This window comes from Tenrec ecaudatus, chromosome 5 (genome assembly GCF_050624435.1).
Source record: "Tenrec ecaudatus isolate mTenEca1 chromosome 5, mTenEca1.hap1, whole genome shotgun sequence".
Classification (NCBI taxonomy): domain Eukaryota; kingdom Metazoa; phylum Chordata; class Mammalia; order Afrosoricida; family Tenrecidae; genus Tenrec; species Tenrec ecaudatus.
This window is the reverse complement of record NC_134534.1, coordinates 103,420,923-103,436,444: the sequence shown is the minus strand read 5'-3', so window position 1 is coordinate 103,436,444 and position 15,522 is coordinate 103,420,923. Positions and strand designations below refer to the sequence as shown.

At 40.7% G+C, this 15,522-nt stretch overlaps 1 protein-coding gene across 3 annotated transcripts in view; it reads right to left on the bottom strand.

Moving 5' to 3' along the window:
- Positions 1-15,522, bottom strand: part of AOPEP (aminopeptidase O (putative)) — a 502,851-nt gene that overhangs the window by 435,162 nt on the left and 52,167 nt on the right. For all 3 annotated transcript variants that reach the window (XM_075549788.1, XM_075549790.1, XM_075549789.1), the window contains exon 3: positions 7,239-7,405. In XM_075549788.1, the coding sequence (XP_075405903.1) occupies positions 7,239-7,405 (167 nt within the window). The remainder of the gene's footprint in view (positions 1-7,238; positions 7,406-15,522) is intronic.

Sequence of the window (15,522 nt, the reverse complement as noted above, 5' to 3'; positions counted from 1 at the left end):
AGGGGCTTGCTCTTTTTTGTTGACCATCTATCTATTAACTAACCATGATGTCCTCTTATAGGGGGTCTCCTGATAACATGTTAAAGGTACATGAGTGTGCTAGTCCGGGTTAACTAGAGAAACAAATTCAGAGACACTCATGTGTATAAGACCGTTATATAAAAGAGTAATTATATATTAAGAAAACATCCCACCCCAGTCCAGTTCAAGTCCATAAATCTGATATTAGCACATATGTCAACACCAGTCCATAAATTTCTCTTCAGACTCACACAACACATGCAATGATATTGAATGCAGGAAGATGAAAGGCCAGTGGGTGGAAAGTCTTGTGGATCCAGTGGTGGTGGAGCATCTCAGTGCTGTCATGGGTCTCCATGTGACTCCTTCGGCTCCAGGGCTTTGGCTCCCTCAACATAGCTCCATGTGGCTTGTCAGCAGGAAGACGAAGCAGTGAGTGTGTGGGTCTAGTCTCCAGTGAGTTATTTATCTCCATAGCGCCTCCAAATGAGGTCATCAAACTGAGACCTGATCAACAGGCTAAACTCCACCCCTTCCCTCTTAATAGTCTCAAGTTGACACCAGATAATGGAACTACCACAATGAGACTAAATCTAGCCATCCTCTGTATTTCTTTCAAGATAGATTTATTTTTCTGAGAGCCATCATTTCTTCTGTCTTAGTTATTCATTGTCAGACTTTCATATGCAGAAGAGGTAATTGAAATACCATGGCTTGTGTCAGGAGCACATTAGTCCTCAAAGTGATTTAACATAGAGGCCACTTCAAGGTATTTATCCAAAAGAAACAAAAACCTATGTTCACAAATGGACTCATACGGAAATATTCAGTGTATTTTTCAGAATGTCCAAATATGCACAAAAAGGCAAATCAATTTTTAAAAACTGATTTATTTATAGACCAAGTGGACTGAATAGTATTCATCTATTAAAAATTAACTACTGATAGCAGTAACAATATGACTGAATCTCCCCAAAACGATGCTGAGCCAAAGAAGCCAGATACGAAGAGTATACACTGAACAACTCCACTAACATGAATTTCTTGAAGAGCTAAAACTAATTTAGAGTGAAGAAATTAGACGAGCTGTAAGACAGAAAGGTATTTCTAAAGTATTGGAAATGTTCTAGATCTTCATACCCACCCACTGCCATCCAGCGGATTCCTACTCATAATTAGCCTTTGTAGGGCACCTGAAGCTGTAGATCTTGAGAGGAGCAGAGAGTCTCACGTTTCTCCGTTAGAGCAGCTGGTGGGTTTGTACTGCCAACTCTGCAATGAGCAGTCCAGCACTCACCTGACAGCACCACCAGGGCTCCTGAATCTTCATAGGGTGGATATATAGAGATGTACATATATTAAAGCTTCATTAAATAACACATTTAAAATGCATGCATTTCATTCATTATATGTAAATGATACTGTAATAAAACTGATGAAAAACATAGGAACCTATAAATATAAATTTGATGTTCTAAGATGTTTCTAATGCCTTTTTTAAAGTTCCATAAGCATCTACACAGAAAAACCAGAAGACCCAAAGGGGTGAAAAAGTTCATAGCAGATTTCTTCCTACAAAATGCTAAAAATGAAGTGATAATGATATATTTAGAGTCATCTGAAAGGAAAAAAAGTGACATAAGAATTGTATACCTGGGGGAAGAAAGGGAGAACTGATCACAATGATCTACATATAACCTCCTTCCCGGGAGGACAGACAGCAGAAAAGTGGGTGAAGAGAGGCACTGGTCAGTGTAAGACATGAAAAAATAATAATAATTTATAAATTATCAAGGGTTCATGAGGGAGTAAGGGTGGGGGAGGGAGGGAAAAAATAAGGAGCTGCTAAGTAGAAAGAAAATGTTTTGAAAATGACGATGGCAACATATGTACAAATGTGCCTGACACAATGGCCGTATGTATGGATTGTGATAAGAGCTGTATAAGCCCTGAATAAAGCAAATAGCAAAAAAAAAGAGAAATGTACACCTAGTTTAAAGATATAAAATTTCAAGGTAAATATATAATTGCTTGAAAATATACTATATATCCACTATTCTCAAAAAAAATATTGAATCCATTTCCCAGCTGACAGAATTATCCAAATTTAAGTGCTCAAGAATGAAGAGAGTCTAGATAAATGCAAATTTATTTATTTGAAACTGAATGAGGTTGTAAAGAAGTCATTATAATTCCTAAAGGAGAATGATATATGAAAAATTAAAATACAGAGATAAAATGAGTCACAAACCCCAAATTGTATTAATTAAAATTGTTGAATGTGGGTGACGGAAAATGACAGAACTGAATGCTCATTAAATGCCTTACTTAGCATAAATTGTGAAACATCCACTTACGGAATACTGTATATTCATAAAAATCATGGGAAGTCCTTTATATTTGGATGTGCATTCTTCTATAAGATAAATTCATTTTAAAGTAGGGAAGCAGAAAACAAACATGTGCGTCCGCACTGAGGCTTATGCAACAAAATAAGAAGAGAAATTTGTGACTTTGCTTGCTTACATGGTGGGGAACTGGGTGGGTAGGAAATATAAGTAAAAGGAATATGTTATTGCATTTTTGGAGGGTCCTTTGTTCATTTTAAACCATGTACATTTCACCAATTTAAAAAAATAAAACCTTAAGGGAATTATTTTTCTTGTTATGTCTTACTTTAAGAATGAAACCTATGCTCATTGAAGATTCCAGCACATATTTAGCTGGCAATAAATGAAATTTCACAAGCAAGAAAAGATTTGAAAAATGATCTTGGAAGAACTAATTTCCTATTGGGAAAAAAAATGGTGCATCATGCTCTTTTCACAACGCTGAACAAAAAATAAGACTGCATACAGATTAGAGATTGAATTATATGATGATGGCAAGCCATATACAAGGTTTCTTGATGTAACTGATTTATGGATTGTTATAATATCAGAGAAAACCCCCAATAAAATGATTTATAACAAATAATTTGATTATGAAAAATTAAATTAAAATATTATAATAAACCATGTAAATTTCATAATGATGACAGTCACAGAGAAACCTGACAGATTTGACTGCATAAAAATTTTTAAATAATTATTTTATTAGGGGCTCATACAACTCTTAATACAATCCATACATAACATCAATTGTGTAAAGCACATTTGTACTTTCATCGCCCTCATCATTCTCAAAATATTTGCTCTCCATTTAAGCCCCTGGCATCAGCTCCTCACTTTTTCCCTCCCTCCCTGCCCCCCCTCCCTCATACTTTATAAATTATTATTTTGTCATATCTTAAACTGTGCGACATCTCCTTCACCCACTTTTCTGTTGTCCATCCCCTAAAGAGGTTATATGTTGATCCTTGTAATCGGTTCCCCCTTTCAAACCCACCCTCTGTCCATCCTCACCACTGGTCCTAAGGGGATCATCCACACTGGATTCCCTGTGTTTCTAGTTCATATTTATACAAGGGTACATTCTCTGGTCTAGCCAGATTTGTCAGGTAGAATTAGGATCATGATGGAGGAGGGGGCGGGGTGAGGAAGCATCTAGGAAGTACAGGAAAGTTGAGTTTCATAGTTGCTACACTGCACCCTGACTGGCTCATCTCCTTCCCGTGACTCTTCTGTAAGGGAATGTCCAGTTGCCTGCAGAGAGGCATTGGGCCCCCATTCTACACTCCCCCTCATTCACAATGATATGATTTTTTTTGTTCTGATGATGCCTGATACCTGATACCTTCGATACTTCGTGATCTCACAGGCTGGTGTGCTTCTTCCATGTGGGCTTTGTTGCTTCTGAGCTAGATGACCACTTGTGTACCTTCAAGCCTTTAAGATCCCAAATGCTATATCTTTTGATAGGCAGACACCATCAGCTTTCTTCACCACATTTGCTTATGCATTCACTTGTCTTCAGTGATCTTATCAGGGAGGTGAGCTCACAAGGATATGATTTTTTTGTTCTTTGATGCCTGATAACTGATCCCTTTAGCACCTCATTATCACACAAGCTGGTGTGCTTCTTCCATGTGGGGTTTGTTGCTTCTGAGCTAGATGACCGCTTGTGTACCTTCAAGCTTGTAAGACCTCAGATGCTATATCTTTTGATAGCCGGGCACCATCAGCTTCCTTTACCACATTTGCTTACGCACCCACTTTGTCTTCAGCAATTGTGTCGGGAAGGTGAGCATCATGAAATGCCAGTTTAATAGAACAAAGTGTTCTTGCATTGAGGGAGTACTTGAGTGGAGGTCCAATGTCCATCTACTACCTTAATACTAAACCTATACATATATGCACATAAATCTATTTCCACATCCTCATATATAAAGATATTTACATATGTACATGTCTTTACTTGTACCTCTATAAATGCCCTTTGCCTCCGAGTTCTTTCTTCTATTTCTTTTTGCTTTCCTCTTGTCCCACTATCTTGTTCAGCCTTCATTTGGGTTTCAGTAATTCCTCTCGGTTACATTATCCTTGGTCACACCCTACCAGGCCTCTTACACCCTCCTCACCACCAGTTTGGATCACTTGTTGTTCCCTTGTCCCTGGGTTTGTTAACACCACTTCCGTTCCACCCACCTTCCCCTCTCCCATGTCCCCCTGGAACTATCAGTCCTGTTGTTTACTCCTCCAGATTGTTCATCCAGCCTATCTTATTTAGACAGACCTGCAGAGATAATAAGAGACACAAAAACAAGACAGACCAAAACCAAGCAAGAAAATGAAACAAAACAACAACAAACCAATGATCAGAAACATCACAGATAATTAAAAGGCATACTTAAAATGGTGCAATATACTTCCAAGAAGTATAATGAGAAATTCATACTTTTATTTTATAAAGAACTCATCTCAAACTGAAAAATCATCTTTAAAAACGGAAACTTCAGTATAAAAATGTGCACATAAGGTCATGTAGAATTCATTGATAATAAAAGCAATCCAATTTAAAGAGAGATTTTTCTCTTGATTATCAAAAAGCTGTAGTTCTACATAATGGGACTCCTTTTTACCACCGATGGATATGCAAATTGATACAACCTTCCTGGAAACCAGCTGGGACATATATCAACATGTTCAAGCTCACCGATTTAATAATTCAAATTTTAGATAAAGTATTTCCTAGTAAATGTAATGTATCTTCTTTTCACATATGAAAGTTAACTTTGGGAATAATAAAATATCTAGTAATAAGCAAATATTAAATTCTGACATATTTATACAATAAAATATTATATAGGAATTTAGATATCTTTGAAAAACTCTTACTGACCTAGAAAATGTCCAAAATGTACTATGAGTAAAAAAAAAACCAGAATATAAAACAGCTCTATGTTATGATGATCATTTTGAACTAGTAATCTCTATTAAACATGCAGGTTTTAAATATTGGAGGAAAATGGGGGGGGAAGCTGTCAATCATTTTCCCTAAAATTATTTTATTTTTGTTTTTTGTGTACATTTTTAAGTTTCTATAATAAGCATGTGGATGGAGAAATTATACTTTAAATAAATATTATAAGGATGAAATTCTTACTTGGCATCAATATGTTCAAGATTGTAACAGAAAGGGTTAATTATTGAATTAAACAATATGTATTGTCACTTACCCTCCATTTTCCTTCATGGGTAAATATAAAACCCAAAACCGAACTCACTGCCGCAAGTCAATGCTGACTCAAAGCAACCCACACTCTGGGTTTCCAAGACTGTAACTGTTTACAGGAATAGAAAGCCCAGATTTTCTCCACAGGAGCTGCTGATGGTTTTGAACTGCTAACCATTTGGATGACAGCCTAACACATAACCATTACAGTACCAGGGCTCCGTACTGGTAAATACAGTATGCAATTACCAATATCCTTCACCAGGGCACTTCCAGTGGGCTAGCCATCAGAAGGCACAATACCCACAGGAGCCCTCCACCGTAACATAATGAACAACGTATACGGTCTCCATGCCAGACTCCCAGGTAACGCAGGTTTAATGCTGTTTCCATGACACACATGCCTACCCCAAAAGCCTTCAACCAAGATAACCCACACAGGGCCTACAAACTTCCAGGTGATAGGAACTACCGAAATAGCCCACGATTGCTCACTGAGGGTGGGATAAAGAGCTATACCATCTCCTCAGGGCCACTCCCAAGCCAGGGCTTGTTCTCTCTGCTGGATATTTTATAGTATGTTCATTTCCAACCCAACTATCAAACATATTCCAGAAATGCTTTGGGGACTCACACTAAATCCCAGCTCCAACTTAAGAACAATTAGTTGTTACATTTTGGCCCTACTTGATACTTGCCTCCAGGAAGGGAACAAAGAGGAGATGGGTGCTATAGCAACATATGGTAAAGAAATTAGATGGTGCCCGACTATCAGGTAAAATAGCATTTGGAGTCTTGAAGGTTTGTCTCCAAACAAGCAGTCATCTCAGTGAGATGTTAACTAAGTCCCCATGAAAGAAGCACACCAAGGGATCGTGAAGCATATAATCTGAAGCTGATTATTCAACTCTGGTATTAATCAGAGCCTAAAGTCTGAAACTCTGGTTGGCAGAAGGGTATGGATAACAGTGGGCGTCCAAGATTCATTGGCGGAACTATATCTCCAGTGAACTCCCTCTACGCACAACCCAGGGAAAGGAGGAAAGTGGCTATTAAGTGGAGTGCATTGGAGAGTTGGGTGCAGAAGATCAAAGGCAGAAGCCTGACTTGAACAGTTAAAATTTGTCGGCAGATTAGCATACTGGACCTGATCTGGTATCCAAAATCTTATGGATTTGGGGGGTTGCATTGTTTTGTTTGTTTTTGATGGTACACATTAGGAGGTGTTCTGTCCCAGGAGTGTTATGTCATTGGGAGTCACCCTCTTGAAGTTGTGGTGTATGCTTTTTCATTTTCTGGTTTATGAAAACCAGGACTGATGAATCTGTAGAGTCAGCAAGTGAAACAAGGGTTTTAGGGGAGGTGGTGGGGGTGATGACACCAAGGGGTCCATACAGAAAAAGACGTTTGGAAACTGATTGTGGTAGCAAATCTACAATTCTGCTGGATGTGCTTGAACTATGGAATGGTTTAATATATGTATTAATCCCAATTAATTTTTTTAAAAAAGAGGCTCATTAAAGTTTGGAAAATAACTGCTGACTGGGTTCTTGGGCCCAACATGTGTGCCACACAAAAACAAACAAAGAACACATGTACGGTACCTTCCCGGAGCTGTGTTGGCTTGGCAGAATTTTCTCCACTCATTAAAACAACAAAAGATGCAGCTGCTCGGACTGTAGCCTGCCATGTTGACATGGCAACGGGTGGCTCCTGGCATGGAAAAAGGGCCCTGTTGTTTATGGGGGATCCCATTGTATAAACACAAGGCCTGTAGAAGAGAAAGAAAGAAACGGAGACTTGTTGAAATAAGTCATCACTTTTCCCCCCCACCATGGGAGTGAAGGTTGAGTTTTCCAAGGGAAAACATTTGCGGCTTTGTACTTCGTTGGTTTCAGAGCCTTCTGAACTGAAACTGCCAAGAGCTGGGCTCTGGACTAGACTTCTCCCCAATGAAGTACTTAAATATGTAAAGAGGATGTGTTGCTTTTTTTTTCCCAAAGGGAAAAATATATTTCGGGTAATGTTTCAAACACAAGTCTGTCAAGTTATAATTTATATTACTTTTGCCCCCTCCCTTTACACCCTTATGCCTTTAAAAGAAAAAAAAGTTTGAGAGACATTCTTGCAAACCTTTTGGAAAGTATTTTGGAAAAGAAAATAAGTTTGGAGATCACTAAGATATTAATGCTTGGAAAAACAAGCTGGTGGTCTAAAATCCAGCGCTGGCGGGCAGATACCCCAATCTTGGAAACTATCATCTCAAATGAAAGCCTTGTGGGAATCCTTGTGTGGGGGCCAAGAACAAGGGTTGGCATATAAACAGGACTGTAGATTACAACAACCAGGCTTGTGCTGGGAAAGGCCAACGGTACAGAATTGCTACCAAGGCAAGTATAAGAAACCAATGATAAGACATTAGCATATGTCTGCTACAAGTCAAAAACAAAGAGTTATGCAGATAAAGAAAGATATCTTCCATGTTTGACAAAGATGAAAAGAATCTACGATATCAAAAGAATCCATTCGTGTGATACCACACAGAAGGCAGACGATGGGCTTTCCAAGAAAACATCTTAGAAAAATGTTTTTACTTCTTGTTTTTCAGGAGTTATGAAAAATATAATGTATTTTTAATCAGTTTGGTTTATAGAATGAATCAATGGAGCAGAACATTGCCTCCTTGGGGTAAACTGACTTTCTTTATTCATTCACAACATTGTGATGTGTAAACAGAAGTTTCAAATGGGAGGCACTTTTGACCTTGAGAAGGATGGAGCCAACATGCATTCCAGAAAACAAAAGACCAGGATGTAATCCATTTAGGAAGATGTGTCAAGATGTATACAATTTGTTCCTGGAAAAAAATGTGTTCATGACTATAATCATATACTCACATAACTAACTAACTGCAATCATGCAATTCATAGCCTCTGTTAGGTGCCATTGAGCCGGTGCTGACTCGTAGCTACAATAGAATGCAACACCACCTGGTCCTGTGCTATGCTCACAATTGTCCTTATATTTGAGCTCACTGTTGCCACCACTGCATCAATCCACCTTGTCAAAGATCTTCTTCACTGCTCCTCTACTTTGCCAAGCATGATGTCCTTCTCCAGAAACTGGGCTCTCCCTGGTAACATGTCCCAAGTACCTGAGACAAGGTCTCAGCATCCTGAAGGGTTTTGCATCCTTGGATTCAATCCACCTCAGGCAGTAAATACAAGGAGGGTAACAGTGACTGGGAGGACTGAGGGGGAAACAAGTGGTCAACACAATCTCTCAAAGGCTATGAGTGAGTATAACATGGGTTTTATATAGAATTTATTATATCAGGTATTATAACCAATCTAGAAAAATTTTAAGGGGCTTGAGAATCTGTGGATTTCGTATCCTTGGGACCCTGGCACCAATGCCCCTCAGAGATGGAGGGACAGCTGTACAACACCAACCAAGGGCTACCTTGTGATTCACTCCTTCCTAACCCCAAAGCTGGCCTTTGATGTTTCAAAGGCTTTACGAGATGGATAGCCTTGAGAAGAAGGGGAATTGCAGAACACTTCATTGTGCTCATGTTGAACTTGTACATGGATCAAGAGGCAGTTGTGCAAAAAGAACAAGGAAAATACCGCATTGTTTAAAATCAGTAAAGGTGTGCGCCAGGGTTGTATCATTTCACTATACTTATTCAATCTGTATGCTGAGCAAATCATGAGAGAAGGTGGTTAATATAATGAAGAATATGGCATCAGGATTGGAGAAAGGTTTATTAACAACCTAAACTATACACATGAAACAAATAAGTTTGCTGGAAGTGTGGAGGACTTAACGGCACTTGCTGATGAAGATCAAGGATTGCAGCCTTCAGTATGGATTACAACTCAATGTAAATAAGACCAAGATCCTCACAACTGGACGAATAGGTGACATCATGAGAAATGAAGCAAAGTTGTCAAGGATTTTTGCCTAGTTTGGATCCACAATCAATGCTCATGGGAGCAGCAGTCAAGAGATCAAATAATGTGTTACATTAGTTACCTCTCCTGCATAAGACCTCTTTAGAGCATTGAAAAGCAAGGGTATTCCTTTGAGGACTGACGTATGTCTGTCCAAGCCATGATGTTTCCGATTGCCACATTTGTATGTGTAAGTTGGACAGTGAATAAAAAAGACTGAAGAAGAATTGATGTGTTTGAATGGTGGTTTTGGTGAAGAATACTGAAAGTGCCACAGACTGCTAAAAGGACAAACCAATCTGTCGTGGAAGAAATACGGCCAGAGTGCTCTTTAGCGGCAAAGATGCCAAGACTTTGCCTCAAGTACTTTGGACATGTTGTCAGGGGAAACCAGTCTTTGGAGAAGGACGCCATGTTGGGTAAAGTAGAAGGACAGTGAAAGCGAGGAAAGTCCTCAACAGGATGGACTGATAGAGTGGCTGCAATGATAGGCTCAAGCACAGGACAATTTGGGAGGATGGAGCAGGACAGGGCAGTGTTGCATTCTGTTGGGTTGGAACCTACTTGACGGCACCTAACAAGATGAAGCTGATCTCATCTACTATCATTAATTAACCTCCTACTTTTTCTCTATGTGTATAACCCAACTCATTGCTATTGAGTCAATTCCAATTCATGGAGACCATATAGGACTTCATAGAACTGCCTCTGTGGGTTTCCGAGACTATAACTCTTTGTATCAAAGAGCCAAACTCATTGCTGTGGAGTCAATGATGACTCACAGTGACCCCTTGTGGGGCTCCAAGACTATAAATGTTGACAGAAGTAGAAAGTTCAGTCTTTTTCCATCGAAGCTGCTGGTAGTTTTGAACTGTCGACCATGAGGATTGCAGCCCAACACGTATCCTCTACACCACCATATAACTCTATATGGAGGGCTTCAAAAAACTAGTGGAAAAATTCCATGACCTTCTCACTCAATTTTTCCACAAACATTTTGAAGCCCTCTCATATTGTCATGCTTCCATTTCTACTACATTAGGTATAAAGGAATGCTTTGTATTTCCACTTAGAAGATGGGTTTTATCTCCTAAGTTTTATTTTGTTGTGATGTGGAGAATATATAAACAGCAAAACATAGCACCACTTCAACCATTTCTACAAGCACCATTTCATGGCACTGACACTTCCAGTGGGGCAACCATTTTCACCCTCCTTTTCTGAGTTTTTCCTACCCTACCAACATCATAAATTCACTGCTCTCAAGTGTCTATCCATCTTTCGAGCCATCACTTGGAATGTTAGTCCAGGTAGATTAGAGAAACAAATCTATGGACACTCATGTGTGTATAAAGACAGTTTTATATAAAGGGTAATTGTACATTAAGAAAGCATCCCAACCCAGTCCAATCTAAGCCCTCAAGTCTGATATTAACCTTTATGTCCGATACCAATCTTTATACTACTCTTCAGACTCATGAAATACGCGCAATGATGCCGAGTGCAGGACAATCACAGGCCAGTGGGTAGAAAGTCTTTGGATCCAGTGGCATTGTAAGCATCTCAGCACTGGCAGGGGTCTCGATGTGACTTCTCCAGCACTCAGGGCTGCATCAGGGTAGGCCCACGTGGCTTCTCCTCAGGGAAGTCTCTCAGGAAGTAAGCCTTGTTAGTAGAGTCTCCAAGGGAGTTAGTTGAGAGAGAGAAGTGTCTTCTGCCTCCAAAGAGGAAAATACAGGAGTTCTCAGAATTCTCAGGAAAAGGCCATGCCCACAGAGGCCTCATTGGCCCGATTGACAGACCAGACTCCACTCCTTCACTCTGAATCCTCTCAAGTTCAAAAGTGACACCAGATTATGTAACTATCACATTTGGTTCATATAGATAGTTCTTAAGAAAGCACAATGCTAAAGGCTGGTCATTCTTGCTACTTAAGCTAACCTATCGTTCAGTTTTGGGGAAATCGTGGTGGTATAGTGGTTACTTTTTGAGCTGACCATAGGAAATCATAATGATTTAGAAATGAGTCAATGGCAGTGAGGATTTTTTTTTAATTGATCAGTTTTAAGATGATTTCTGGGTGGTTATTTTGGCTTTTTTGGGCGGTCGGAGATGAGATTTAAAGATTATCATAGGGTGATATAAAGCCATGGTGAGACAGTGGTTAAGCATTGGGCTGTGATCTGCATGGTTGGAAGTTCAAAACCACCTGCAGCTTCGTGGTAGAAAGACTGGACTTTCTACTCCCATCATCAGTTAGTCTCAAAACCCCACAGGGGGTCACTATGAGTCAGCAAGTTTCAGTGAGAGCTCAGAGTAGCAATTTTAGAGGTTCATCCATCTCTGATGGTCCTCAACAGGTGTTCTTCTTTCATAGACAGAACAGCTCGTGTGTTCCAACAATGTACAAGAACACACAGGGATGGGCCTGCTTTACCAGGCAGCATCCAATAAGGAAAAGAGAAGCTAGCCCAGATCTTAAGCAAAAAAGGTAACTAAATAAAGAGAATTGGCTACAAAAATTACTGAAATGCTGAGAAGCAAACAAGACAGGTAACAGCAAGAAACATGCCTGGCTCCTGGAGGTGAATGGATGCAAGCTGGCGGGTGCAAGTGTCACTGAGTTACACAGAGGGGCTCACTTGGTAGACGTCAGCAGCATTTTGGGGGCTGTCCCGGGAGAACGGGCCAGAGGAGATTTAGTCAGTGCTGATGCTGGGAAAGGGAACAAAGAAAAGAGAAGGAAGATCTTATTTCTCATCAACTCCTACTTTCAATTTTTCCAACAGTTCTCCTTGTTGGCCAAATCTAGCAGGAAGCTGGCAGCCAAGGGGGACTGGGAAATGGCATTTTCTATAATTTAGAGATCATTGTAGGAGCACAGCAGGGTTTTAGAGCAAGCAGGTAGCTGCAATGTACCGTATATACTCGAGTATAAGCCAAACCAAATATCAGCCGAGGCAGCTAATTTTACCACAAAAACTGCATAGTAATTGTGTTGAAAACTCGGTTTATACACGAGCATATACGGCATCTATTCTTGGAGTATGGATGACATAATAACTTGCATGTTCAACATGAAGAAAAGAATAAAGATCTGAAAGTCAGAAGATGCTAGTTGTGGCTGCGTTGCCAACGTATTAAATGAGCATGGGGAAGTCCTTTGTCTTCTCTGTGTCACATGGAAATGGGACTCGAGGGTGGGAGGAGTGGTAGGTGACTTCCACAGTATGCTGTGGCCCATCAGTCTATGATTCTGTATTTCAAATGCGTAGGACCAACAACCAAGAGCAAAATTTCAGGGGAGGCCCAGAATCCCCTATCAATTCAATGAGTTCTGAGCTCTGACTCATGGGTCCTTGGTTCACTGTGAGAGAGACTGCTAGAGCTCATGCCGCTAACAAGGGGTAGCGGTGGAGAGGTGAGCAGAGGGGTCCAGAAACAACTCCAGTAGCTTAGATGTATGGGATAGAGGCAACACTGGCTCTGAAAATTCTACCCATTAAGTGTTATTATTATTTTTTAATATCTCTAAAAGGTCGTATCAGAGAAGCATCCCAGGAAAGAAGAGGGACTATCGCACTGACCAAATGGTTAACTATAGCACCTGTTTCCTCAAACAACAGCACACATTGAGAATTAGGACTTTCTTTCTCACTGAAGCAGACTGGACTCCAGACTTTCTCTGTTCAAGAACTCCAGGAAGCCACTCCCAGTCTAATTAGACCCGTGGAGCTAAGCTGGTTTGTGATACTTACAGAGAAGTGACAGGCCTTGGCTGGAGATCTCCATGCCTATCTCGGAACTCATAATGTTATGATCTCAAGTAACAAGGTGCTTAGGCCATGTCTGAAAGGGCAAGTCCCTGCTTTTGTGCTCAGCACCTCGTTTGTCTAGGCCTTCTCTTCCCTGCCACAGTGAACAAATCCTCCCCAAAAGAATGATCTCATCCAAGACATGTGTACGTACACCTTTTCCCTATAAGTGTGGGTTGGAGGCCATGCCAGCATATTGCTATGCATCACACTTATTCCCTTAGGTATGTGGAACCCAATGCTTTCTCGAGCAGCTCCCACACTTTCTCCCTAGGGGGAAAAGCGAAATTTGAAATGAGTTCATATCTGAGAATTGCTGAAGAAGAAGAACATAAGGAACTTGGTATATGATTTGCTGAAGGAGAAAGAGAAGTAAATGAAGATCTCACAGAGTTCCCTGAGGTAGCCTGTTTCCCAGTTGGCCTCCAATGACCCCAGTTTCTGGGTATTCAAGCATTTGTGTAGTTCCCCCTCACACTGTTAAGTGTGACGGCTGGTCACTTCTGAGATTAGGTTATAAAATAACTGGCACTTTGGTTTTACAGGACTTCTTCTCTTCTGTCATGAGGACATTCAGGCAGCCTCTGGGAAGGCCCACAGAATACGGAATGGAGAGCTCTGGCTAGCAGGCAGGGAGAAACTACCAACAACCATGTTGGTGAGCTTGAAGAGGTGAAGAGCTAGCTCACATGTTTTGAGATGACTTGCAGACCCAGCCGACAGGATGACTGCAACCTTAAACATTCTGAACAAGAACTATCCACACTGAGCTAATACGTGTTTATTCTTTTCAGCTGCTAAATTTCAGGATACTTTGCCACACAGCCAAAGATAACTAACCCCAAACTTTCTGAGGTTTCTGGCTCAAGGGACAAGATGGATGGAGAGGCCATTCAAGGAGAAAGGAAGCCCAGGATGGCAAGAAGGACCACGGAAAGGAAAGGGGAGACAGACAGCACGCTCAGCTGCTTAACTGAGTTCTAAGTATATTAATAGAGGGCACGTTTTCATGAGCACAGAGATTGCATGTTTCACATCCCAAGCTGAAGTGTAATTAATGCCCCAAAATGAATTTGAGGCCAGACATCAAACCTGCCCCAGGACTTGAGGCGATGATGATTTTACGAAGCAGTACGTGTTGAGGTTGAATCAGGCTGTCACATATAATCGGAGATAAAATCCCTCTGTTTTCTGGATTCAAAGCTGTCATGTTATCACTGCCCTTTCCCAACATTGTACTATTATTACCCCTCTATCTCTTTCTAGACATTCTGTTCTGGAATGTTGCCCTGGTCTCCTCTGTCATTTTTCAGAAGGCTCTTTCTGCCATTGGGGGCCTTGGCACCTGAACTTTCCCATCACAGGGTTAGTTTCCTGGCCATGCCCCCAGGTAGGTCTTACCGACCGCTCCCACTGTGCTCACAATTCTCTTTTCCTATCCCCCTTGCTCCATGGAAATGATGTCCTTTCTGCCAAAATTTAAAATGTATTTTCTTCCTCTCTTTCCATGTGGTATACAATGTTATTAATTTGTAAGTTAGAGCAAATCTAAAGCCCATCTCCGTACGTATACTTTCTTACTGCAATGTTCTCATAATAAGCAGTAATCACACAAGAGGAAGGGCCTCAAAACAACTTCTTGAAAGGGCAGGGACCCTCTTCTGCTCCAAGCCAATTCTAATCTTGGCCTTTTCCTGGATCACAGTGTAGCCTCAGTTCTTCCTCCCAAATAAGCCCTTGCAACCAAGGGCTTTCTGGTCTTTTGCAGCCTTATACATTCTTATACGCCTTGTAGTGAAAATATCTAAAAGCAGCTTAAAGTTAAATGGCTCTATCTTAACAGGAGCGGAACCTCCTGCTAAAGCCCTCGTGGTAGGATGTAGGGCCATACCTGCTGGGGGGAGACGGGTGGAAGGGGAAAGGAGTCTCCACAGATGCTATGTGGCAAATGAAGAGTGAAAATGGCTTTCCTCATGCCAGCTTATGTTCAAATGAGAACGTGGCGGTCTGGATCCCCACGGTAGGGAGGGAAATCGATGTATTTTTATAAACACGCTTTGGAGTTATCTGCATGTCTAATCATGGAAATCAAGGCAGCTGTGTTAATCCGACAAGCA